This window comes from Pseudorca crassidens, chromosome 4 (genome assembly GCF_039906515.1).
Source record: "Pseudorca crassidens isolate mPseCra1 chromosome 4, mPseCra1.hap1, whole genome shotgun sequence".
In the NCBI taxonomy this organism is placed as follows: domain Eukaryota; kingdom Metazoa; phylum Chordata; class Mammalia; order Artiodactyla; family Delphinidae; genus Pseudorca; species Pseudorca crassidens.
Genome location: NC_090299.1, coordinates 130473803 through 130501210, shown reverse-complemented (window position 1 = coordinate 130501210; position 27408 = coordinate 130473803). Strand labels below are relative to the sequence as shown.

At 37.6% G+C, this 27408-nt stretch overlaps 2 protein-coding genes across 3 annotated transcripts in view; one reads left to right on the top strand and one right to left on the bottom strand.

Annotated features, from left to right (window-relative positions):
- ANAPC10 (anaphase promoting complex subunit 10) overlaps positions 1 to 13457 on the bottom strand; it is an 80056-nt gene extending 66599 nt beyond the window's left edge. The window contains exons 1-2 of one of the 2 annotated variants that reach the window (XM_067736770.1): positions 13306 to 13457; positions 11050 to 11176 (exon numbers count right to left, since the gene is read on the bottom strand). In XM_067736770.1, the coding sequence (XP_067592871.1) occupies positions 11050 to 11164 (115 nt within the window). In that variant the 5' untranslated portion in view covers positions 11165 to 11176; positions 13306 to 13457. Of the gene's footprint in view, positions 1 to 11049; positions 11177 to 12562; positions 12700 to 13305 lie in introns of those variants that run through there. The other variant, XM_067736769.1, reaches the window with a different exon arrangement.
- ABCE1 (ATP binding cassette subfamily E member 1) overlaps positions 12748 to 27408 on the top strand; it is a 37975-nt gene continuing 23314 nt past the window's right edge. The window contains exons 1-9 of the mRNA XM_067736768.1: positions 12748 to 12906; positions 18385 to 18518; positions 19531 to 19616; positions 22161 to 22258; positions 23260 to 23377; positions 23740 to 23877; positions 24033 to 24102; positions 24322 to 24418; positions 25343 to 25432. Coding sequence (XP_067592869.1) covers positions 18416 to 18518; positions 19531 to 19616; positions 22161 to 22258; positions 23260 to 23377; positions 23740 to 23877; positions 24033 to 24102; positions 24322 to 24418; positions 25343 to 25432 — 800 coding nt within the window. The 5' untranslated portion in view covers positions 12748 to 12906; positions 18385 to 18415. The remainder of the gene's footprint in view (positions 12907 to 18384; positions 18519 to 19530; positions 19617 to 22160; positions 22259 to 23259; positions 23378 to 23739; positions 23878 to 24032; positions 24103 to 24321; positions 24419 to 25342; positions 25433 to 27408) is intronic.

Below are 27408 nucleotides of genomic sequence, written 5' to 3'. Positions count from 1 at the left end.
CTTTTAGTTAAGGTCACCAAGAAAATGACTGTGGAATCCCCTTTAATCATTTTTGTACCTCATGAAGTAGAAGCTCTCCTGAATTCTCATCACACTCAACATTTCTCAGTCAGCTGCCTTACCTCCTATGAAGGCCTTTGTTAATTGTTCTTCACACTACTCTTTTACACTGTAAAAGCCTGAATCCACCTCCTCTTTGCTCCTCAGCAAATTTATCTGGAAATCCTATATCATCCAGCCATTCCAGATAACGGAAACCTATCTGGTATTGTTTTTCCTGATTAAAATCATAATAATTTACACTAATTAAAAAAATAAAGTGTGGAGTTTTCAAAAAATTTAAGCAAAACAGATTTATGTTTTATTTTTGGACTAAGTAGTATATTCATTTTAGATCAAATTCACAAGGTACAAAAAAGAACATGGTGAAGTCTCTCTCCCCCCAGCATCTAGTTGCCTTCTCCAAATATAATCCAAGTTATCAGTATCTTACATACCCTTGCACAGATGTAAGCAAATATATATATTCTTTTTTCCTCTCTACACAAATGATGGCATATCATACATACTTCTACACTTTGCATTTTTCTTTTCATTTAATATATCTAAAAGATTAACCCATATCAATAAATTAATAATAATAGCAAACACTGATATCACATTTAATATGTGCCATGCACATTTCTAAGCATTTTATATATATTAAATCATGAAATATTTATTAACTCATATAATAACTCAGTTAACCTAAACATCTTTTAAAAATTCTGTATCAGATCATCTCGCTTCCCTGCTTAATATCTCTAGTGATTTCTCTTTGTACTTAAAATCCAAATTCTTTTCCAAGGCCTACCAGAGTTCACATAATCTGACCCATGTCTAATTATATCTCCAATGTCATCTTCTACCACTTAACCTCCTTACAACTCTCCAGCCACACTAGCCTTCTTTCTGAACTTCGAACATGCCAAACCAGTTAGCTTAGAGCCTTTTAACTAGGTGTTCCCTGTGTCAGGAAGCTTCTTCTCTGAAATCTTTGCATAGTGGATTCTTCTTAACATCTACATGTCAGTGCAAATTTCACTTCCCATGAGAGGTCCTCCTTGATCTATTTATTATATTGCTGTTTTATTTTCTCCACAGCACATATTGCTATTCAACTCAGAAATTCTTTAACTCAATGATCATAACTGTCAGTTATAGCATGAAAAGAAAATAAAAATTTCGTCAGGTTTTTTTTTTTTTTTAAGAAAAATAGAACTTACACCACCCAATTATGCCTCTCAAAATTAACTCATAAAGGCAATGTCTTGGTAGAAGATATGGATCAAGTGGAAAGTATGTTCTAGGTATTCACAAAATACAGCCTCATCAAATCCCTTATTTTTGTCGGCTTATAAAATATCACGCATAGAGTCAAACATAGAAAATGTACCTATTTTTCTCCTAATCTTCTTTCCCAACATGGTATGCATTTGATGCTTATTAAATTAAATGATTAAATTATTATAATAAGACTCTGGTATCATGCCGGCAACCACACAAATCTGACCTTTAGTTTTTCCAGTCTCTTGGGCAGAGACTGACAATTGTGCTGAACTGTGGAATTGTTTTCTGATGCGTATTCAATTAAGCTGAATCTACTAAATACATTCCAACTTTAATCTGAGTGAAATATTGAACCAGCATTTCCAAAGATAAAATAATAATTTTGCAAAGCCATCTACCACCAACCATACTGTAGCAGTGAGGTACATCTGTATCTCCCAAAGACTGATACTAACATTTTGAAAGTTTATTAAAATTCTCCCTTATATCAGTGCTCACCTGAATTACTGCATATCTCCTAACTCATTTCTTTACCTCTAATCTTGCCTCACTTCAGTCCATCCTTCACAGTTCTCAAATGTGAACAAACACTGTTTCATTCTGCTACTTTAAATTGCTCAATGGCTCATACTCTCTGTACAATAAAGTATGAACTTTTTTTTTTAATTTTATATTTTTGGCCATGCTGTGCAGCTTGCGGGATCTCAGTCCCCTGACCAGGGATTGAACCCAAGCCACAGCAGTGAAAGCCCAGAATCCTAACCACTAGGCCACCAGGGAACTCCCAGGTATGAACTGTTTAACAAAGCCCCCTATGATCAGGCCTCTTCCTAACTAGCTAGTTTCACCTATGCCACTTCCCTCTGTTCTAGTCTTACTGATTACTCACAATTCTTCGAAAGAACCATGTTTTGCTTAGCTATACACCTTTGCACATACTGTTCCTCTTGCCTTTATGTCCTTCCCCAGTGAAATTCTACCTTGCCCCATCATGCCAGATACGCATCATCTCCATGAAGACTTCCCTGATCCTCTGAAGCAGTGTCAATCACTTTCTCCTTTGGCCCACTACTGCACTGAGCCCATGCTTAGAGGGAAGCAGTACGACCTAGTGAAAGCCTGACTGCCTTGAGTCCCAGCATTCCCACTTATTAGAGGATATTTGCCAAACTGCTTAATCTGTCTGTACTACAGTTTCCTCATTTGGAAAATGATAAAAAATAACAGTAAATACTTCATACGACTTTTGGAGACTTTACTGAGACAGTTGTTTATTTTATACATGCAAAGTACTTACAACAGAACCTCTCTTAGGAAGCATCAAATAAAAGTCATAAATTATTACATTGTATAATAATGACTAATTTAAAGATACAATTCCTCCATTAGATCGTGAACTCCTTGACAACAAGGTCTGTGTGTCTTTTTTATTTTTTAATCTCTAACAGTGTTACAGATTTCAGCAACTGTCTGCTGACTTGAACTGAAAAATATCTGACCATAAAGAAGTAAGATTAAGTAAAGGTTAAACAACTAACTTTCTCATGCTGTTTCGCATTAATAAAGACTATTCAGTCATTCATAACATGCAAAATGATAATCATATAATTATATTTCACTGATGAACACAAAGCTGAAAATCACAGAAGTAAAATGTGTGACAGCACAATGATGAATTTCAAGACTTTCATACCCAACACATTTTTAAGTGATCCCCACCATTCTTCTGGTAGTGTCAGCTATTGTTCTCTTCTGCACCTCCAAGATGTCAGAGCAGTGGGGCATCTTCAGGGGACCAGTAACTTCTAGGTGTTGTCCTCTGCCAAGCCCCACAGCATAAAAGAATGTGAACTGGCACTGATTCTTACCCTGTTACTGACATCAGTATGGCACCAGTCGAATTATGCTACTCAGTAAAGCAATAGAAGATACTCAACTTGAGCAAATTCACAGAAATATTTGGTGCTATAAAGAATATTAGAGGGCTTCCCTGGTAGCACAGTGGTTAGGAATCCACCTACCAATGCAGCAGACACGGGCTCGAGCCCTGATCCGGGAGGATCCCACATGCCACAGAGAAACTAAGCCCATGTGCCACAATTACTAAGCCTGCGCTCTAGAGCCCGTGTGTCACAACTACTGAGCCCACGTGCCACAACTACTGAAGCCTGTGTACCTAGAGCCTGTGCTCCGCAACAAGAGAAGCCACTGCAAGGAGAAGCCCACACACCGCAAGGAGGAGTAACCCCCACTCGCCGCAACTAGAGAAAGCCTGCGTGCAGCAACGAAGACACAACACAGCCAAAAATTTAAAATTTTTTTAAAAATTAAAAAATAAGAAAAAAAAGAATATTAGAAACTTCTGAAGCAGTCTAGGATACATGAAGCTAGAAAAAGACACCATCCTCACTCAAACAACAAGAAAAGGCTAGATAAACTACAAACTCATAATTTTTCTTGAAAACATGAGTGCTTAAAATCACGCAGCAACCAAATATCCTGAAATCCAAGAAGGGTCGGAGAGAAAGGATGGGCAGCCTGTCCCAACTGTGGTAGAGCATGGAAGGAAGGATCAGCGAGCAAATAAACATAGAAGGAGAAATCAGGTAGAATTTCAACAAATTGCTAAAGGCTAAGCATGGGCTATCATAAAAGTATAGCAGCCCTGGGAGTCACAAACACAAGGTGAACTCACTCTGACTCTCAGACTCTTTTCTAAGGGCCTCACTGTACACATTAGAGGACATTTTTTTGGGAAAGCAAGAGATTGGAAAGCCTACGTCAGTGGTACATGCCTGGAGGAGGGGACAGACTGCCACTGCAGGAAAAGCAAAAACCCCAACCGCACAGACCTATCCTTGCTGGGAGAAAAGTAAAAGAAAAAACACTCTACACTTGGGGAAGAAGCAGAAAACACTCCTTCCTCTGGGGATGGGGCAGAAAACTCTCTCCCAGGAAAGTCCAGAGTTTCACTATCATAGGTAGGAGGGACCAAAATGCTGAGAAAGTCCCAACCTGGAGGTCAGACATGCAAGGGCTGTCTAGGATTGAAGCTAGACCAGGAAAACAGAGAAGAAATCCTGCCTCTGATCCCCTGCACTGAGTTACAACCATCGCATTTTACTGCTGGAGGCAGGGCAAGAGGATGGAGAGAGACACCCTCTGAAGCACAGGGATACAGAGATAACTGAAAATGATTGTGGAGGAGGAACATTAAGAAAACTCCTCTGGCACAACAGCCCCGCCATAAGTACTGGGCATCTTTAGAGGAATTTGAAGCCTATGATATTGAAAGTAACCATAATAAAACAAACAAACTCAAACCCAGCTCAATTCCTAACTAACACAACCCCCACTATAAAAGGCTGACAGAGGAAAACAGGTATCCATTTCAAAGTATAAATACCATTTTTCTCAGTATCTACTAATCTATATGTGATGTTTGGCATTCAGTAAACATTTATGACACACAAACAAGCAAGAGAAACAAATATTATCAAAAGATAAAGCAATCACTAGAAATAGACTCAGAGATGAACCAGATGTTGAAACTAACAAATGGGGACTTTAAATAGCTATGATTAATACGTTAAAGAATCTAGGGGAAAAGGTAGATGAAATGCAGGAAAAGACAGGGAATTTCAACATAGGAGAAAACTCCTTTAAGAGTCAAATGAAAAAGCCATAATAAAAAACACCATATCAGAGATGAAAGATTCCATAGACAGAATCATTAGTAGACTCAATAATGCCAAAGAAAGAAGTAGTAGACTTGAAGCTAGGCCAATTAAAAAACCCCAAAGCAAAACACAAAGAGAAAAAAAAAGAAAAAACAAAAAATAGAGCACCTAAAAGCAAGGGGACAAATACCAAATGGTCTAGCAAATTAAATGGTCTAGCATATGTATAATTGGATTCCCAGAAGGATGAGGATGGGGCAAAAGAAATACTTGAAGAAATAATGGCCATGAATTTTCATAAAGTAATGCAAGACATTAAACCAGAAGATCCAAGAATCTCAGTGGATCTCAAGCAGGATTAAACACACACACACGCATACACGTGGACACATAATGTTTATATTGCTGAAAATTAACAATAAAATCTTAAAGCCAGCTAGGAAAAAAGCCACATTAACTACAGCAGACTTTTCTTCAGAAACTATGCAAGCCAGAAGATACAGAATGACATTTTTACAGTAGTAAAAGGAGAAACCTGCTAACCTAGAATTTCATGCAGGGAACATATATGACAGTAATAAAAGCAAAATGAAATTTTTTTCAACCAAACAGTGCTAGCAGACCTGCAACACAAAAAAATGTAAAGAAAGTTCTTCAGACAGGAGGAATATGATACCAGACAGAAACCTGGATCTATTCAAAACAATAAAAAGTTCCCCAAATTGAAAACGTTAAAGTAAGCATAAAGTTTGTTTTTTAATCACTCCAAAATATAACTGATCTTTTAAAACAAAAATAGCAACAATATATTCTGGGGGTTTAAAATATGCAAAAATAAAATACATAACAAAAATGGCATAAAGCATGGGCATTAATTGGAAGTATACTGAAGGATTTGTATACCATACCTATAGTAGTATAATATTACTTGAAGGTAAACTGTGACAATTAAAGATGTACAGTGTAATCCTTAGGGCAATCCCTCAAAAATTTCAAAAAGGATGTATAACTAATGAGTCAATAGTGGAGATAAAACAGAATCATAAAAAATACTGAATTTATCCAAAATCAGGTTTAAAAAAGAGGGAATAAATGGACAAAACCCCCCAAATTCCAAGGTCGTAGTTTTAAATCTAATTACATCAGTAGGTACATTAGGTGTAAATGGTCTAAATACTCCCAATTATAAGATAAAGAATGTCAGACTGGATTTTAAAAAGTAAGACCCAATAATATGCTGTCTATAAGAAATCCACTTCAAATAAAAAGATATATACAGTTTAAAAGTAAAAGGAAGAACTTCTAGTTTCCGATGTGACATGTAAAGAGTTTGGACAATGTCACTCTCATCCTCACAACAACAACAAAAAAGCTGAACTAACTGAAAACCAATAATTTTTCTTAGGTCCCAAAGAGGTCACAGGGCAAACCACCACCCAAAAAACTGAAGAGAACAGAAAACAGAGAATCACATCTTACCAGGAGCAGAAACCACCACTAGAGTTAGCAACTGGTAGGAAAACTTAAAGAGTAATTGAGTAATTTTTCATTCACTAATTGCTAGAGACTGAGTACAGACTAGCTTGAGAGATTAAAAGCTCCTGGAAGCCCAGCCTTAGAGAGGACTCCACATTTTCATGAGTTTTACCTCTAGGAGCCCCACCAGGTTCTCTTCAGGGTAAAGATCAGAGAAAATTCTCCAGTGCTTCATGCAGATAGAGGGGGAAAGTAATCTTTATGAAATAAACCAAAAGCATTTTCTTCCCCTTTAACAAAGGCCTGACTTAAAGGAAAACTGTTTTAGCAGAACCTAAGCAACATGGGTTTTACCAGAGCCTGACATGGGGGAGGGAAAATACCCAACTCCATCCCCCTCTAGCCTTCCTGTCTCATCTAAGTGGGGAAAGAAAAGTTGAGAAGTGCTTGTAAGGTCACAGCCATGAACACAGGCCCACTAAAAGACTGAGATCTAATCAAAGGATTATAGAACACTTCCATTCCCCCCATAACTTACCACCATATCAACAGGGCTCCAACATAATATCAGGAGGTTAAATTCAAAAAACTGCAAGTTTAGATGCCATTTAAGGAGTCTCTAGGGAAATCCAAAGATAACAAGGAGACAAAAACAAAGACACTAAAGAAATTTTAGCCTCTGAATCTTAACCTTTACCCATCAGGCAGAAAATCAGCAAGTATATGGTTGAACTGAACAGCACAGTCAATCAGCTAGATCAAACTGATATTTATAGATTACTTCATCCAATGACAGCAGAATACACAATTCTTCTCAAGTTCACATGCAACATTAACGAAAATGGACCACATTTTGGGCTATAAAACACAATAAAAACATTTAAAAGAATAGAAATCACACAAAGTGTGCTCCCAGACCACAGCAGAATTAAACTAGAAATCATTAACAGAAAGCACTGCTTTCTGAAATTTAGCATTTATAGCATGAACTACATATATATTAGAAAAGAAGAAAGCTCTAAAGTCAATAATCTAAGCATTCACCTTAGAAAACTAGAAAAAGAAAAGCAAATTAAATCCAAAACAAGCAGAAGAAAGAAATAATAAAAATCAAAGAAAAAAATCAATGAAACTAAAAACAGCAAATTAATAGAGAAAAATTACCAATACCACAAGCTGGTTCTTTGAAAAGGTCAATAAAATCAATAAACCTCTAACCAGGCTAACCAAGAAAAAAAGAAAGAAGACACAAATTACTAATATAAAAAATGAAAGAGGGGCCATCACTACTGATCCCATGGACAATAAAAAGGGTAATAAAGGAGTATTATAGACTTCATGCCCACAAATTTGATAAATAAAATGGACCAATTCCTTGAAAGACACAATCTACCAAAACTCACACAAGAAACAGATAATCTGAATAAGCCTATATCTATTACAAAAATTGAATAAAAAATTAATACCCTTCCAAAAGCAATCACCAGGCCTAGATGGTTTCACTGGTGACTTATGTCAAACTTTCAAGGAAGAAATAATACCTAGTCTGCATAATCTCTTCCAGAAAATAGAATCAGAGGGAATACTTTCTAACTGACTCTATAAAGGCAACATTACCCTAATAACAAAATCAGACAAAGACATCACAAGAAAGGTAAATTAAAGAACAATATCTCTCATGAACACAGATGCAAAAATTGTCAAGAAAATATTAGCAAATTGAATCCATGTATAAAAAGAATTATTTACCACAATCAATTGGAATTTATTCCAGGTATGCACAGCTGTTTCAACATTCTAAAATTAACTAATGTAATCCATCAAAACAAACAACAGGCTAAAGGAGAAAAACCACATGATCATATCATTAGATGTTGAGAAAACATTTGACAAATCCAACATCCATTCAAGACAAAATCTATTAGCAAACTAGAAATATAATGGAACTTCTTCAACTTTATATTATCTACAAAAAAACAACAGCTAACATCATATATAATAGTGAGAAAATAGAAGTTTTCCCACTATGATCAGGAATAAGGCAAGGATATCCCTTTTTGCCACTCCTATGCAACATCATGTTGCAAGTCTTAGCTAATGCAAAGGAAGAAATAAAAACAATAGAACCCAGCAATTCTACTTGTAAGTATTTACTCAAGAAAAATGAAAATATATGTCCACAAGAAAACCAGTACATGAATGTTTATAGCAGCTTCATCCATAATCACCAAATATTGGAAGCAACCTTATCTTAGTTAACTTAGCGCCTTAAAACACCAAACATGCATCACTTCACAATTTCTGTGGGATAGGAATTTGGGACCAGCTTGGTTGCGCAGCTTGGCTCTGGGACTCTCATGAGTTTGCGGTCAAGTTATCTTAAGTAATTATCTAAAAGCTTGACTAGAGCTGGAGAATCCATTCTAAGGTAGCTTACTCATTTGACTGTTGACAAAAGGCCTCAGTTCCCCACTGGCTATTGTCAGAAGGCCCTGTTTCTTTGCCACACCAACCTCTCCACAGGTCCCCTTGTTTCCTCACAAAATGGCAGCTGGCTTCCCCTAGAGTGCGTGATCCAAATAACAGCAAGGTAGAGCCACAATGTCTTTTATGATCTAGTCTCAGAAGTCACATACCATCATTTCTGCCATATTCTCCTCGTCCCAGAGACTAACCCAGACACAATGTGACAGAGATCATCAGAAGGGTACGAATACCAGGAAACAAGGATCACTGGGACCATCTGGGAAGCTGCTACCATAAACCTAAATGTCCATTAACTGGTGAATAGGTAGACAAATTGTGGCACATCTGTACAGCGGAACAGTAATCAGCAATAAAAAGGAACCAACTCCTGATAGAACAATCACAAATGCATTATGCTAAGTGAAAGAAGCTGGACCCTAAGAGCTACATAAAGTATGATTACGTTTATATGGCATTCTGAAAAAGGCAAAACCAAAGGGACACAAAATGGATCAGAGGTTGTCAGGGGTTTAGGAGGGGGCAGAAGACTGACTACAAAGGGACATGAGGAAATTTCTTTGAATGATAGAAATATTCTTTATTTGTGATGTGTTTGTTAAAATTCATAGAACTATGGGACTTCCCTGGCAGTCCAGTGGTTAAGACTCCGTACTTCCACTGCAGGGGGCTTGGGTTCGATCCCTGGTCAGGGAATTAAGATCCCACATGCCACGTGGTGCGGCCAAAATAATAAATAAATAAATTAATTAATTAATTTTTTTTTTTTTTTGGTCATACGCGGGCCTCTCACTGTTGTGGCCTCTCCCGTTGCGGAGCACAGGCTCCGGACGCGCAGGCTCAGCGGCCATGGCTCATGGGCCCAGCCGCTCCACGGCATGTGGGACCTTCCCGGACCGGGGCATGAACCCGTGTCCCCTGCATTGGCAGGCGGACTCTCAACCACTGTGCCACCAGGGAACCCCTAATTAATTAATTTTTAAAAATTAAAAACAAAAAAATTCATAGAACTATAAACACAAAAAGGGTGAGTTTTTCTGTATATCCCCAGCTACTCATAAAAAGAGAGAGAAAAGAATCTTAAGGGGAAACAGAAGAGGCTTGAGTGGGAAGACACTACAGGAGACAACATGTAAATAGTAGAAGTTTCTGAGGGAAAAGTGACTACCAAATCAATAACATTATCATTAACATTACTCAAGCTAAAAAACTTTCTCTGAGCTTGATTCTACAGACTGAAAATACTCATCAAATTATAGGTTAGACAGATGAGAAAAGGTACACATGTATCCTGGCACATCCTGGCAAAACTCTTGAAGTCTAAGAATAAACAGAAAAAGCTTAAATGCTGCCAGAAAGAAAGAACAAGTTACTTAGAAAGTGAGAGACAGGCATAGCCTTCTTAGTTGCAACATGACAAAAAAGAAAATGGTAAAACAGGATCCACAAATTTTTGAGAGAAAAGGACTGCCATCCAAGAATTCTATCCCAACCAAGAGTAAAATAAAGTTATTTGGGTATGTGTAATCACTCAGAAAATGTATCAACCACTTATCCTATCCAGAGAAATAGCAAAAAAAAAAAATGCTAACCAAATAACTGAATGATACCAGAGAGAGGGTAAAAATAGAATTTATGAGGGACTTCCCTGGTGGTCCAGTGGGTAAGACTCTATGGTCCCAATGCAGGGGGCCCAAGTTCGATCCCTGGTCAGGGAACTAGATGCTACATGCATGCTGTAACTGAAGAGTCCGCATACTACAACTAAGTCTGCATGCCACAACTAAAGATCCCGAGTGCCACAGCAATCACTGTACTGCAACTAAGACCCGGCACAGCCTAAGTAAATAAATAAATATTTAAAAAAAAAAAAAAGAGGAAGAGACCTTATGAGACATGTGCAGTTAAACTGAAGCAGACACTAGTAAAGCAATTGAGAAGATATAAAACAAATGAAAATCCAATTAGATTTATTTTAGAATTAAAATAAAGCATCTTAACAGAAAGAATATTTAGTGCAGTGCACAAGAAAACTTTCAGCAGTTATTATGAACAGCATTTTTGTGTTGTTTTGTTTTACCTGGTTTGCAAGATGAGAGTGACCAAACAGCTTGTGACCCAATTTCCCGTACTGTTCCAGTCCTTTCCAACTGCTTAGGGTCAGCACCGGGAGGTGTCTTGTTTGGTGTGGTCATTTTAAAAATATTCTATGTAGGATAAAAAAAGTATCCACATTATACCCAGACCTGAGCATCTTTCTACAAAACATAAAAGAAAAAATTTAATAGCCAAATCGATCACTAATATATCCTGGATATTAATCATCTATTTCTCGAAAGCAGTTGACATAATCACTGTAATTAAAAACTCTTGGGAATTCAGTTTTTGTTTCTAAAATAGAACATATTATAACTTACAAGTTGTGCAAAGCAGCAGACTATAGTAGTCAAAGGGCACAGGATCAAGGTGTCAACTTCAGCCTCGCCTTGGGCTTTATTTCCTTTCCTGTCAAATGGGTTGATTTGATCTATACTCCTATAATGCTATGCAGTTGTATACCTCTATGAGTAAAAATTCCAATCCAAATGAAGTTTTTCCCTAGAAAAGTCAGACTGAAATACTCTTATTCCAGGAATATGTAAATATTGGTCTACATTTTAAATTATCCGTTAAGTGATGCAGAGAAAAATCACATCTTCTCATTAGCTGTCAAAAGCTCCATTTATATGTGCTCTTACCATAGTACATAAAGTCAGAAAAATGCCTTTAAGGTCTAGAAGTGAATAACTGGCCTATTCTAAACCACAAGTTTACTTTATCTTTTGTTAATCTTGGTAGGCATATCCAAACGTGAAAAAAAAAATAGTGGATTGTGAACATGTAAAACTGCTTCGGTAGTGCAAAGTTACAGCTATTGAACATCGTTATACGTAAATGCTGTTGTAAACCTGTGCCAAAAGCTCTGTATACCATCTCCTTGACACCTCCTGAGTCAGATCTCAGTTGTTCCCTAATCTCCACACAAGCAGTTGATACTCTTTAAATAATAATAGACACTGGACTGCAAACTTTGGAAAGGCCTGAGGTTTAAACGCTCCATTAGCAATTTACTGAATAAATAAATGGATGAATGAATAGCTTCAATCGTAAAGTATTTGCCACCTGCAAGTTAAGTAAGGTCTGGGATGAGACGATTAAACCTGTGGCCACATTGCCAAATGTCAAAAATGTCAAATTGTCCAAAAAAATGGCCCATCTCTATTATTGGAGCAGAATTTAACTGCCGAACTTGGTACTGGACGCCACCAAGTGGATAAAGCACGGAACTCGGAGAAGAACGGGTTCGTGGCCACACCGTTCAGGAGCTGAGGCCAAGGACAGAACGCCACCACGAGCAGTGTCTGGACCTGACTCCGTGGGTTCTGCTTGACACCTCTGCCCGAAGTGCGAGAATAGGCAGCGGCTAAGGATCCATTCCTGACCCACCAGCTTTGAGGAAATCGGGAGCGAAATAGGAGATTGACATTGGGGAAAAGAACCCGTCTGCTTAAGCTAGAACCATTCTCCACTTCGGGGAAAGCCCATGCACTTACAGCTCGCAGACCCGGCTTGCCGCCACTCAGGTTTTCAGGAACCGCTGCAGTTCCGCGCCACTCCCACTCAGCTTCCCAGGCCCGCCTCGCTTACCCAACAACGTCAATTGGGGTCGCAGCACAATGACGTCACTCTCCGCCGTCTCGCCCTACCTCCCTCCAGGGCTCCGCGCAGCGCGCCCTGTCGCGCACGCGCACTACCTCCCTGTGGCATGCGTGAGGCGGCGGCTGGGCACCGCCATTTTGGCCAGTGGCCGTAGGAACGCGTTGTGTGGCTGAGAAGTGAAAGCAAGAACTGATTTGGCCTCTGCGTTCCCCTCCGCAAGGGGAATCTGTTTCTCCAGGTACGTGAATAGCCTGGAAGGGTTTGGCCTTTAGCTGTAGTCTGCCACGGTCTACACACCGTAGGGACGTTCTTCCAGAGCGTTTGGTTAGGCCTCAGGTGGCGGCGGTGGAGACGGCAGCGGCGCGTGGCAGCCGGCTTGAGCGAGACAGCTGGAACCGCCGGAGCGCGGGCGCCGCCGAGAGCTGGGGACGCCTCGCGCTTCCCTCCAGCTGACTCGGCACTCTGCCACTGCGGCCCGCCACCCCCGCCAGGGGACCCGAAGATGGCCTTAGCTGCCATCCCCTCAGCGGTCCAGCCTCCAGTCCCCCCTTTCCCCCGCTCCTGCCCTAGGGCTGAACCTTACAGCCGCCTTCAGAACGCAGAGCGTCCCCTACTACCCCCACTTTTCCCCTGGCACCTTTGGAAGCCTTTTCTTCCACCGTTTGGGGATTGTGGAATGAGTGAATTATCTTTGCCGCCATGAAGTCGAATCCTGCTTGTCCACTCCCCGTCTGTAGACATGATGGCCAGACGTCACTGTGCTCACAGCAGCGTGTACTCTGCTGTAACCAGGGTTAGCTCAAATAATCTCCCAGGTGAACGCCTTTAACATTTCGGGTGCACTTTTATAGCACTTTTCCCCTTGGTGACTTCTCCGTCTTCTCCTTTATCATATCTTAAACTCCTTGCGATCAGGTCTTTATTGAAAGGCCCTTTCCCTTCAGTGGGTCGTGCATTGTAGGAACGACGGCTAAAGCCGATTCCCACACCCCATAAACTACGCAAGCCCGTTTTCTCATTTTTTTACGGTAAAATCGTAAGAGTGAGAAGTAGCCTTAAAAACAGTGTGTTTTGTTTTGCTTGAGGGTTTTTCGCCTTCTCTTGCACATGACTGCTTACTAGGCATTTATGACAGTGGTATGTGTGTTGCAGTCCTCGGTACCTTTGTCCCTGATACTGAGAATATTCTATACCATTTGCTTGACGATAATGCTTTGTCAGTGTTAATCAAGGGCTCTTATCTGTATCTGAACCAAAGAGTGTTGTTTTTGTTTTAGTGAAAAGATTTGTTCTCCCCTATAAAAATTTTTTTTTAGGAAGAATATTTAATATAATTGCTGGGGTGGGGTAAGAAGAAAGCAGTTATTAATTTAGTGTCCCTTTTAATTGTCTTCAATTTAAGACTCTGAAGTCAGAGTTGTGCACCACTCCCAACTTATATGTTTTATAAAATTAATGACCTGCAATAGCATAGGTTAGAATATCTCACATGACATAAGCATCATTCGTTAACAGCAACCTTTCAAATGTTTGAACAGGGTGTTAAAATAATTTTGGTCTTAGACTGCAGATGGTTTCCATATCTCACTTCCTTTTTTCCTCTCAGCTGGAATAATGACAGTGAAGGTCATTGAGTACCTATTTTTTAAATAAGTTTTTGTATCTATCTATATATCTGTTTGTTTATTTATGGCTAAGTTGGGTCTTCGTTACTGCGCGGGCTTTCTCTAGTTGCGGCGAGCAGGGGCTACTCTTCGTTGCGGTGTGCAGGCTTCTCAATGTGGTGGCTTCCCTTGTTGTGGAGCACGGGCTCTAGGCACGCGGGCTTGAGTAGTTGCAGCATGCAGGCTCAGTAGTTGTGGCTCGCCGGCTTAGTTGCTCCGCAGCATGTGGGATCTTCCTGCACCAGAGATCGAACCTGTGTCCCCTGCATTGTCAGGGGAATTCTTAACCACTGCGCCAGCAGGGAAGTCCCTTGAGTACCTATTTTGAGCACAGTTTTCAGATTTGAAATACCTTCAAGGAGTCAGTTACTACAGGCTTCCCCTTCAAGCTTTCATGTGCTATGTCTTTCATTGAAAAAAAAAGGAGGGGCTCTTTCTTGCCAATTCTTGAAACTAACATAGAAATTTAATTAATAATAGTGTTTACACTGTTAATTAACAGTTCTACAAAGAATCTGTATTCATTTTTCTTAAATGTATTATAATTTATCACTTTTTTTTTTTTTTTTTTTGCGATACGCGGGCCTCTCACTGCTGTGGCCTCTCCCGCTGCGGGGCACAGGCTCCGGACGCGCAGGCCCAGCGGCCATGGCTCACGGGCCCAGCCGCTCCGCGGCATGTGGGATCCTCCCGGACCGGGGCACGAACCCGTGTGCCCTGCATCGGCAGGCGGACTCTCAACCACTGCGCCGCCAGGGAAGCCCTTATCACTTTTTTATATAAATCAGCTTATTAACCATCTCTGGTAGGTTTTTATTTTATAAAAATCACCTTTTATAGTCATTTGGTTTTTTAAATGGTTTGAAATAGTAGGTGAAACATTTTAGTAGTTTGGCAGAAATAAACTTTAACGTAAGCAGTTTCATTGATAAATCAATGAAGATTTATCCCCTATAGGGGAATTCATCATGCTCATTCACCATAATTAATATGGTGTCCAGTTTTATTTTAATAGCTAACTAAAGAGTCTTCAGTTTCCAGGGAGTTGGCACTTCCAGAATGATAGCTTTTTTGTAGCAGTTCAAAAGTCATTTATTTTCTTCTTATTCTAATCTTCAGGAGGCCTGCCTGGACCAATTTCTAAAGGTTATAAAGGGGTAAAGTGAACCTATCAGTGTAACTGTTTATTACATAAAATTTTAGTCACCTTTTGGGTGACTTTTTTTTCCAATAATATACTTTAGTGGATAACTGTCACTGTAAAATATTGTTAACTTGCAAGACTCCTGAAGTTGTTATAACCTACAGGAAAATGATTTACTATGTCTAAATTCATTTTCTCATTTCATTCAGCGGAAATGTTTGAGCTCCTACTATGTGGTAGGCACTGGTCCAGCCACTGGGATAAACAGACAGACAAAAATTCCTGCACTCATGATGGAGTACCTTCTGCTTGGAGAGGGAAAAATATTGTCTGTGTGTAGAGAGAAAATATATAAATGCATATATATATATACATACACACAGTAAACGTGTACATATACCATATATACACATATATATGAAATATATACTATGTCATATAGTAGAAAGAGCTAAGGAGAAGAATAAAACAAGAGAGTTTTATATTTTTTGGTAATATAGCTAGAGAAGGCTCACTGAGAATAAACATTAAAGACTTGAAGGAGTGAGCCATGTGACTCACTAGGGGAAATAGCATTATAGGCAGAGGGAGCAGAAAGGCCAAGACCCTGAAGCAAAGATTGACAAGCATTTGCTTTAGCCATGTGAAAAACAGTGATAACCTGACAAGTTGTTTTGATAGAATGATGGGCACTAAAGGCTGGAATGGATTCCAGAGAAAATACCTAGAAAGAAATTTGAAACACTGACTATAGGCAACTCTTTTACGTAGTCTCGCTATAAAAGGAAGGAGAAATGAAGCAATGGAGGAAGATGGGGTCAGATAATGTAGTGTTTGAATGCTGATGGGAATAAGCCAGTGGAAAGAATAGTTGATGATGTGAAAGACATGAGAGAGAATTGTTGGAACATTCTCCTTAGCAGATATCTTTTAGTTTGCAAAGGGACTTAGCTATGGAAATACATAGTATGGTTGCTGGTTGGCATAGTTTCACTTGAGATGATACTAGTCAGCATGGTTTTGTTTTTTCTCTTCCCATTTTCTGCTGCATGTGTGCAGGTGAAGAGTTGTGCTTAACCAGGATTATAGATGAGGGTGTAAGTGATTGACAACGGAATTTTAGGTGGGTACAGAGATACAAAGATACAAAAGGCTGAAGGACAGTGGAAATGTGGTAGAATTGAGAGATAATGTTAGGTCTGAGGAATGGGGGAGTTCAAGGGGTTGTTGGATTGTTGTGTATGAGAGAGGTGAACTGAAAAGATAGGGATGGTGGTTGGAGAATGGGGTATTTGAAAGGTAGGTTATGGAGAAAACGCAGTTATTTGTAATGACAAGGTGAAGGATTTGACCAAAGGAATGAGTGGCTATGGTAGGGTGAAAGACAAGATCACTAGAGGAGAGAGGTTAATGAACTGAGATGACAGGCTGTTAATAGAAGGATCATCTATGAACATATTAAAATCACCAAGAGTTATGACAAGAGTTGTTAGAGTGAACATTAGCTAAGGGCCGAAATTTCAAAGAATGGGAGGGAGTGATCTGATAGTTGGTAAATGACTAAAGCGGGTGGATGACCTAAGACGCAAAAGTGGCTGTTTTTAGTGAGGAGAGAGAATCGTCTGGGAGCGGTACTGAGGAGCAAGATCTTTTATTCCCCTCCAAGCCTAATGATATTGAGGGGTTATGAGAAGGACTGGAGAGTTCTATAAGAGGAAGCAGTCTGTCAAGAAAAATCTAGATAGAGGATCACAGTCATTGATAGAAAAAGCCAACGGAATGTCTTTGTTGGTCAATAATCTTTTGGCTTCAGGTTCTTTCATTACATATTGGAATAAACTGGAGTAGTAAGGCACTTTTTCGAATTACTTACTTTAATCACATTCTAAGAAAATTAATGTCAATCACTAAGCCCAATATTATAAAAGATTAAGTTAACTTTGACCTCAACTACATAATTGATGGTGCTGTTAAATATCAAGACTTTAAAAAGCTCCAAAAGTGAGTATATACATATAGTTACTTGGTCTCCTTTTCATTTCAGTGCCGTTAACATAAAATTCATCATGGCCATATTGTAAATTCCCAGGTAAAGCAGTTTTTACTTTTTCCAGTTGACCAGCATGATGGTTACACCCTTAATAATCATTTGCCATTTCCATCAGTAGTGCATTGTAGTCAGATGGCTAAGCCATGAAGTGATGCTTAGTTTGAGGGAGGAAGTAAACACCTTTATCATATGTATGTTTTCATGTCAAGTCTTACTATTCTGTTTCATTGGTCTGTGTTCATACACTGGTATCAGCATCGATTTCTGAGGCCTTATATCATTTTTTTCATAGGTCAGGTGTAGGTTCCCTCTTCCCCCTTGCTCTTTTCCATTTTCCTGGCTATTAATACTTTTCTTTTTGTATAAGAGCTTTAGATTTGATTTGTCTGATTCAGTTTTTTTTTTTCTCCTTGAGATTGGATTAAATATATAAATTCAGGGAAGGTTGAAATCTCTGATATTGACTATTCTTTATTGTGAAAACTGAGACAGCATGTCATTCTACTTGTTCAGGTCTTTTGTGTCTTTCATTGGTATTTTGAAAGTTTCCGCACATGTGTATATATATCTTGTTAAGTTGATCCCTAGATCTTTTCTTTTTTCTGACTGTTGAAAGTGGTATTTTTTCCTTCATTATATAAATCTTCTGATGAATGGACTATATGTAAAATTTTGTTTTTCCAGCCTTACCAAATTATTTTATTGCTTTTACTAGTTTTTTTTAAACTAGTTCCAGGTATTAATATCTGAATATAGTGATAACTTATCTCCTCCTGTCTAACTTTTTATGCCTGTGACTTATTTCTCTTAACTAATTGCATTGACTATGCCATAATTTTGTTAATTTTTCTTTAATAGAGGAACTGGATATTGTTACTTCCTTAGAATTATGGCGGATAAATTAACAAGAATTGCTATTGTCAACCATGACAAATGTAAACCTAAGAAGTGTCGGCAGGAGTGCAAAAAGAGTTGCCCTGTGGTTCGAATGGGTAAGCTGTTCTGTGGATCATTTAAGGATAAGAGAAGGTTTTAAAAGGAATACACTGTCTTTATGGTTCTCTAGGCTTTAGTATATACTTTTCTCCCCCGTTAGTTTCTTTAAAATGTAAAAATAAGACCAGATTTTGTTCTAAATTTCTTTTAATGCTTTGTGACTAAATGATCCTGTTTAAGTTCATTGAACACAAAATCAAACCAGAGTTCAAATTACTGAGATTCTTACTGTCCTACAAAATCCTATGGTTACTTTAAGTCATGAAGAAAGGACTGCCAAGATGTTTGTATTGATATTTGATAGTATTCTCCTTAAAAAAAAAAAAAAAAAAAAAAGCTTAATATGAATGACTATTCATGAGGTTTTGCTATATTTTCAAGAGTAAATAAATTTACGACCATTCAGAATTGATGACTTGTTGGTCGTCTTTAAGGGCTAAACTAAATAATTTTTACTTTAAATATACTAGTGAGGTATAAGCTTACTAAATCTTAAAAGGAAATTTAGATGTCATGTGTTACAGTCTACTGTGCTATTCAGAAATTCCATTATTAATATCCCTAATGCCAGGTTTAATTTTGTTTGTGTATTAGATGTCCACATACCTTTGGGGAGCTTCCCTGATTTAGCTAACGTATTTCATTCCCTTATCTGGTGTACATTACCATTTTCAAGGCATATTTTATGGATTATATATTCAGGTCAGTCAGCTTAAAAGTAAAGCTGTTTTAGAATCTGCTGTATTTTTATTAGCATATTTTCTTCCCGTAGTAGATTAAACAAATAAGCATATTAGAGTCATCTCTGCCTTGCCTGACAAGAGTATTCATATAAGTAGTTAAGTTCAGTAATCTATCCAAAGCACTGATTTATATTTCTTTCTGTGGCCTTTCTTTTTGAAAACTTGATTCTGTATGGAAATTTGGAACCAGAATTGCTGAAATAACAGTGTTCAGAAAATTAGAACATCAGAAGAAATGACTTAATTCTATCTTTTCCTTTGCCAGGAAAATTATGCATAGAGGTTGTCCCCCAGAGCAAAATAGCATGGATTTCTGAAACTCTTTGTATTGGTTGTGGTATTTGTATTAAAGTAAGTGATATTTTATTTATTGGATCAAATTTGTAACCTAAAAATGAAATCTAAAACTTCTGAGTACATTATAACTATTTTTAGAGCCAAATATAAAACATTGAATAAAGAATACAAATTCAGAAAAATAGTCTTCTTATATCAATATTATTATTGCTTTTTCAATTAATTAACCACCCCACTTAACAGTTATCCTTAAAAAATAATAATAAAAGTTATGCAAACTTCGTAAAGCCATTTCCAACCAAAATTAATTTTTTTTCACCCTTTTATGAGAAGGACATTCTCCAAGTCTTTACCAGAACTTTTTTGAAATATAAAAAATATGAGTCATATTACATACATTTTTTTCAAGTCTGTGTTTAATTTTATTTTTTAAATTTATTTATTTATTTATTTGGCTGTGCCGGGTCTTAGTTGTGGCTCAAGGGCTCCTTAGTTGTGGTATGCAAACTCTTAGTTGTGGCATGCACGCGGGGTCCGGTTCCCTGGCCAGGGAACGAACCTGGGCCTCCTGCATTGGGAGCGCAGAGTCTTAACCACTGCGCCACCAGGGAAGTCCCTGTGTTTAATTTAAAATTCACACTTTTTTTTTTTTTTTTTGCGGTACACAGGCCTCTCACTGTTGTGGCCTCTCCCGTTGCGGAGCACAGGCTCCGGACGTGCAGGCTCAGCGGCCATGGCTCACGGGCCCAGCCGCTCTGCGGCATGTGGGATCTTCCTGGACCGGGGCATGAACCTGTGTCCCCTGCTCGGCAGGTGGACTCTCAACCACTGCGCCACCAGGGAAGCCCCTAAATTCACACTTTTAAATAAAAATGGACACAGCCAAAAATTTTTTTAATTTAACCTAATCCTTAAGTACTGCTTTTGCTGTGTTATACATTCTTCTATTGTTGGATTTATCCCAATAGTGTAATTTTTCAAAATACCTCAGTTTTTGTTATACTGAATGGTTTGAATAGGGTATTTTACTAAAGAATGATGGATTTCCAACTTTAGTTCATAAAAGATATTTAGGAGCCAGTGTATAAAGTTCTTAAATTATTTTTATTTACAGATAATATATTTTAGAAAGGAGATTTCCCAAAATATGGACACCATCTGTTATTTTTTCTAATAAGGTTTGTGTATTTTACATTGGTTTCTGAATCCTCGGTTAAGTATCCAGAAGTACCAGGCTTGGTACCTGAAAGCGTTTTTTTCTTGTTTTTAAAATATAAGCAGGAGATATTTCTTCCAGCAAATACTTACTAATCTTTTATTATTTGCCTGCCAGTGTTTTGGGTGGTGGAAATCTTATTTTGAACAGTATATTCGATTTTATTTTCTTTCCTCACTGCTATAAAAAAATGAGATTCCAGAATTTGGGGTATGCAATTCAGTGGCTGAAAAGAAACTGATGTGATGAATTGTTTGCGGGGGGCGGGTAGTGTATACCCCCTGAACACTAAGATACTTGTAATGCACCACATATATGAGCAATGTGGCTATTTTTTTCTTTGTAGATTAAGAGAAGTTTAAATTACTTGCAGCCTGTAAGCATTTTATGTACATTGATGGAGTAATAGAGGATTCTGTAAATGGAGGTAATTCCGTTTGCAGAAAAAATCTCGTGTAAAGAATTAATAATTTTTTTTAGAGGTTGGTGATTATTTTGCTAGAAAACAAACAAAGAGTGTTGTTTTTTAAGCCTCTGTGTTCTTGTAACTTAGGAAATGGGAATTCCCTGAAATCTTTATATACAGAGACTTGAATTAGTCCCCTGAGCTCATTCAACAGTTCTGCTGAACAGATTTCTAATCTGAGGTTATACTCTTTGGTTGTACCTTTATAGTCATCTGTACTGCTGAGAAATTTTTCTAGCCACGTTACCACTCTTAAATCACCTTCCAGTTCTTGCCATTCTTGTTCCTTGGGCATTTATCTGATTGATTGTCACTTATTGTTTGAATAAGTTTTTCTATGAGGTTTTTTATGTGAATTTTCTCAATTGGAATATGAAGTATCTTTTTCATATGGGATGGTTACAAATCACAATGGAAAGACGTTAGTCCTTGCTCTGTGCATATACTATGCTAGCTGTTGTTGGGACATAAGTAGACCAAGAAAGGTACAATCCATGACCTTAAAGGACTTTACAAGGTAGAAATGGAAGCATACAGAGACAGGGAAAAGAAGATAAGGGGAAGGCGTTTCTCATTGACTGAATATGGAACTGTATGCTTAATAACCGTGTTTTATCTTGCTCTTAACCTTCTCATACAAAAGCCTCCAGTTCTCTAAGGTTTTGCAGTAAGTATTAAACACATTAAACGTCCAGGATTATACCAGTCACTAGGGGGAATGCAGAATTATTAGATATGATTCTTGCCTTCAAGGAACTTAACTTTCTTAAGCAAAGGATAGGAAATGAAACAATACTTTACGTCTATGTGAAACTCCCACTTTTGGAAGATAAATTATAAAAATTTCTTCATCTGTTCATTTTAGTCATGCCTATATTTCTAAGAATTAACAGAAAACTAATTCTTTAAATAACAGAAGTGCCCCTTTGGTGCCTTATCAATTGTCAATTTACCAAGCAACTTGGAAAAAGAAACAACACATCGATACTGTGCCAACGCCTTCAAGCTTCACAGGTATATTTCCAAGTCAACATTCTTCTTTATTTCAGTCAAGAGTAAATCCATTTGGAATTTTCAGAGAAATAACAAAAATGGAAAAAAAGTGGTATTAACTTTTACATCCACTAAAGCAAAATACAGTATTATAACATCATGCAGAATCATATTGTATATGTCAGTGGTTCATTCTAGCTAACATTAAAATTACCTGAGGGTCTTTTTAAAACTACTAATGCCCAGGTAATTTCAGCCCAGTTGAATTACATCTTATCTCTGGATGTACAGTCTGGACTTAGTAAGTTGAAAAGGCTCCCAGTGATTCTAATATACAGTTGGGGGTGAGAATCACTGTTGTTAATAATATCCTTATCCCCAGAATACTTTTAAGGGAACTCATCTTGATTTTATTTATCTATTAATCTCGTAATCTACAGAGAATATTACTCTGGACTTCGACATATATTGTTAATGACGCATTCTCTGAGGTTTTTAATCTGCTGAACACTAATATTTTGAATCTAGGAGTCTAGATTTAACTAATAAAAGGGTATTTCTCAACCTGCCAGCTTTAAGGGGCCTACTGCAGCAGGGAGAATGAGTGGAATACTTCTGGTTGATATGGCACTTCTCTCCTTGTAAGTAAATGGCAGGCCAAAAAAAAGAAAGACAGTGTGAGGTTGCACCTGCTGTGCAATTTTCTACCAAACCATTTTATTATACATTAAAACTGAGCCTTATCTGGAAAGAAAAATTGTTACTTTAGAATAGACTTTGAGTGAAAGTTGAATAAATAAAATTTGGAGTAATGTTAGTCATGGATGCATTCCTAACAACAGTTTAAGTTAATCTTGGCTGCTGTTTTTTCCTAATAGCCAGTAATATCTGGCATATATCTCTTTTGTCTTATTAATGAATGTGTGTGGAGTGCAAGCGCATTAAAATACATCATTCTGGTATTACGTCACTTTTTCTACATAAGTCTGAGTTGTCTTATTATTTTTGTACACTTATGACAGGTTGCCCATTCCTCGTCCAGGTGAAGTTTTGGGATTAGTTGGAACTAATGGTATTGGAAAGTCAACTGCTTTAAAAATTTTAGCAGGAAAGCAAAAGCCAAACCTTGGAAAATATGATGTATGTATTACCACCTTATAAAAATGAATATCTTGGTTCAGTTTTATGAGGCTATGAAGGAGAGAGTATGTGTGATTTTATTTTTTAATGTTCTTATTTTCAAGATTATTTGTGGAATTAATGCTGAGAAACTATAAATGAAACTCCTTTTTAGGTAAAATCTGTTAATGCTGCTTAATTGATAATTCTGAGCTTTCATAAACTGTTATGAGTTGGTGTTTTCTTGATTTGAAATTAAATCCACCTGTAATACTATCTTAGAAGCAGAGATATTCTGTTTGGATATGTGTTCTATTTTGTATAACATTCATCCTCTTTGCAACTGTATTATTAAATTCAGGTAATTATACATATATTTCTAGGACCCACCTGATTGGCAAGAAATTTTGACTTACTTCCGTGGATCTGAATTGCAGAATTACTTTACCAAGATTCTTGAAGATGACCTAAAAGCCATTATCAAACCTCAGTATGTAGACCAGATTCCCAAGGCTGCAAAGGTCAGTTACTTTTTAGGAGAAATTTAGTGGGTATTACAGATATTGGTGGACATATAAAAGATAAAGTAAACTTGTTTTATTTTGTGACTCTTTTTAATAGTGAGGGAATTTTAGTATTGAAGGAAAATAATACTATTTCTGATATATTATGGCAGGGGACAGTGGGGTGTATTTTGGACCGAAAAGATGAAACAAAGACACAAGCAATTGTATGTCAGCAGCTCGGTAAGTGTTTATTTTGTGTATGTGTTTTAATAGGCCCTGAACTTAACTCATAAAGATAGGTATCTTTATATGGATTACTGAAATAAATGGAAAAAATCTCTAGTAGTTGTCGTATTTTCAACAGAAACATTCAAACAGAGAATGACTTGCAATATACATTTTACCTTGAAGAGGTAAAATAAAATAACATTGAACACAATGCCTCTATGTTCTTTGTAGATTTAACCCATCTAAAAGAACGCAATGTTGAAGATCTTTCAGGAGGAGAGTTGCAGAGATTTGCCTGTGCTGTCGTTTGTATACAGAAAGCTGATATGTAGGTTACTTTATACTTTTTGTAAATCTTATCCCTACTTTAGAGTTTTTGTTTATAATGCTGCTAATAGAGCAGTGGTTTGAGAGAAATTAATAGGAAGAGTAGTATCTAATGTTTTAACTTTGAGGTCAGATGTTGAAGCAATTGTGCATCCATTGCCCATTTCCCTGTTATTCCATCAGGGGTAAAAAATTCATTTAGGTAAGTACCTTACAACTTATGGGTTCTGGAGCTCTTTAATCTGAAGTCAGCTGTTTATTTTGTAAACTCTCTTTATACATAAGAAGGACATTTTTTTAAGATGAAGCTCTCCTACCAGGCCGGCAAGGTTTTCCGTAGCTTAAGTGGAAAATCAGGTTTTTCAGGTTATCCTAAATCAGGGTGGCTTGCCATGTGAGAGAGAAGAAGGAAGTGGAAAAGGCGAGTTTCCTTTCTACCTTTTAATGCCTCTCTTCTCCCAGATAGTTTTTGCTCTCGTCTTTTTCCATACTTCTACTCTGGCATCCAATGCAGGCTAGTTTTTCTCCATAAAGTATTCTGTAATTCTGGGCAGAGCCTTCCTTTCCAAAGACTCTGTTTGCTTTAGTGCAACTGACTTTAGCCAATTAAGAGAGCCCTCTGAATTACTTCGGAATATATCAGAATATTTTTCATGAGGAGATAACAGTTTGTAAGTTAGCCTAATCCAGGAGTCTCTCCCCAGACTTGATATGCAGTCCTGCCTTTCGTAATTTATTTTCTTCCTTCTACTTCTGAACAGAATACAAAAATTTTTACCGTTATGGGGTGGGCTCCTCAGTATTATAAGGGGATTTTTGTTGTTGTTAAATCAGAAACTATATCTCAGTGCTTTAAAATAACGTGCAAGATAGAATTTTATCATACTTGCCTTTCAAATTATTATGTTTGCTTTTTTTTTCATAGTTTCATGTTTGATGAACCTTCTAGTTACCTAGATGTCAAGCAGCGTTTAAAGGCTGCTATTACTATACGATCTCTAATAAATCCAGATAGGTAAGTACAGATTTGGTATATGCCTGTGCTGTTTTGTTTGAGGACTTCCACAGATTTCTAAAGTTTAAACACTGGGACCATCAATGTCACATATATGTGCGTGTTTTCCATCTTGGTTTTTGGAGCTATCCCTTGAACTTACCTTCCTCTATCTAGAAAAGAGATTCTTAATGCAAGATCCATTTATTACCATACCTGTTTCCAGGGAGCCTAAGAATACTCTGTAGTGATATGCAAATTTTGGCATATATGTATGGATTTCTGGGAAGCAGATCCTTAACTTTTACCAGATCCTCAAATGGGTATGTCACTCATACACACAATTTTAGAACAGTGTAATTCCGGTTTCCCAGGTCTTACTGAGCACAAGGGAGGTCTTAAAAACTTCTGTTAAGTAATCACAACGTCCTGTATTTGTAGGGTGCTTTTGTAGTTTGCAGAATTTTTATAGCCATTATCTCATTTGCGCCTTAGTAATCTTATAAGTAAGAATCTTTAGGTGGTATTCCCATTTTGCAGATGAAGATGTTTTAAGGTCAGAAAAGCTAGTTATCTCTAGGTTTCCAATTTATGATATGGCAAGAACCCAGGGCTTTTTTCTGTTCCTCTCTTTAGTAGCTGATTTAATTCATAGCTGATCTTACAACAGAGCAAGAGAAATCCCTAGGGATCAAAAAACCAAAGAGAAAACTGTAAATTACAGGGGAAAAACAAGGATGGCTTTCTTGAGGGGACGTTGCTTGTCTCTGTAGTAAGTCTTGAGCTTTAACAGCCACTTGTGGGCAAGAAGCAAGGCCTTGTATTGAATTATCACACAAAATGCCGGGACTCTCAAACGACTGCTTTCTCAGCAAAAGAGCAAACACAGGAGGATGTCAAGGAAACATATACCTGTCACTCACTGAGATCCTTGGAAATGGAGGGCTGGCTCCCCTTCAGATCTCTTTAGGGACTGGCAGCTCACATGGATATGGAATTGAAATTTATGTGATCAGGGGAGTCTAAGAACCATCCGTGTTAAGAAAGTAACATAACAAGAGGGCCCTAGAATCTTTAGTTCTGTGGTACCTAGATGAAGCAAATATAAAACCACTCTGGAAGCATATGCCCTCAACCCTGGTCACACAGGATTTCTACAGGTAAAGACTCAAGAGCTTTAAGCCCAGGGTTATAAATGATAGGAGGAAATTGTCTACAAATGAGTCAGTAGACACAACAAACAGCAGGATTTAGACTTTCAGGAACTTCGAGTGACATTCTCAAAGAGACTGTAAAATAATATTTAAAATAATTTAAAACATGAAGATTTAAAACTAAGAATATGATACTACAAAAAAGCAACAGGTAAATGTTTAAAAAACCCAAACAAATCTAGAAATTAAAAGTATAGTCATGACACTGAAAACTCACTGGACAGATTAGACAGGTTAGGTACAACAGAAAAGAGTGTGAGAAACTTGAAAAGTTGGTCTGAGCAAGCTACCAGGATACAGCAGAGAGAGAATAAGATTGAAATACAGAAGGGAGGTTCAGAGACATGGAGAATGGGATAAGAGAGAATAGCATGAGAAGATGATTTACATATGTCTTAATAGGAGTCTGAAAAATAAAGCTATGAAAAGGTCATGGCTGGGTATTTTCCAGAATTGGGAAACTTGACTCCATAGATTCAAGGAGCAAATGATCCATGTACATACCTTGAAGTAAAACTTGGAATATCAGTGGTAAAGAGACAGTCTTAGTTGAGCCAAAGCGTAGCCATAATTTTCACTTCATTCTTAGACCAGGGCATTATGATAGCCTCTTTGGGAGAAGTAAGAGTATAAAATGTCACAATATTCAGGGACTTCAGGATAAGGTAAATTAAAGAATACATAAGCAGTCAAGTCAGTAGTTCTCAATCCTAATACCTTTTTATAAAACATTTTTATATTCCTTTTACTGAAATGAATATCATAGATATTGTCTACATTTAC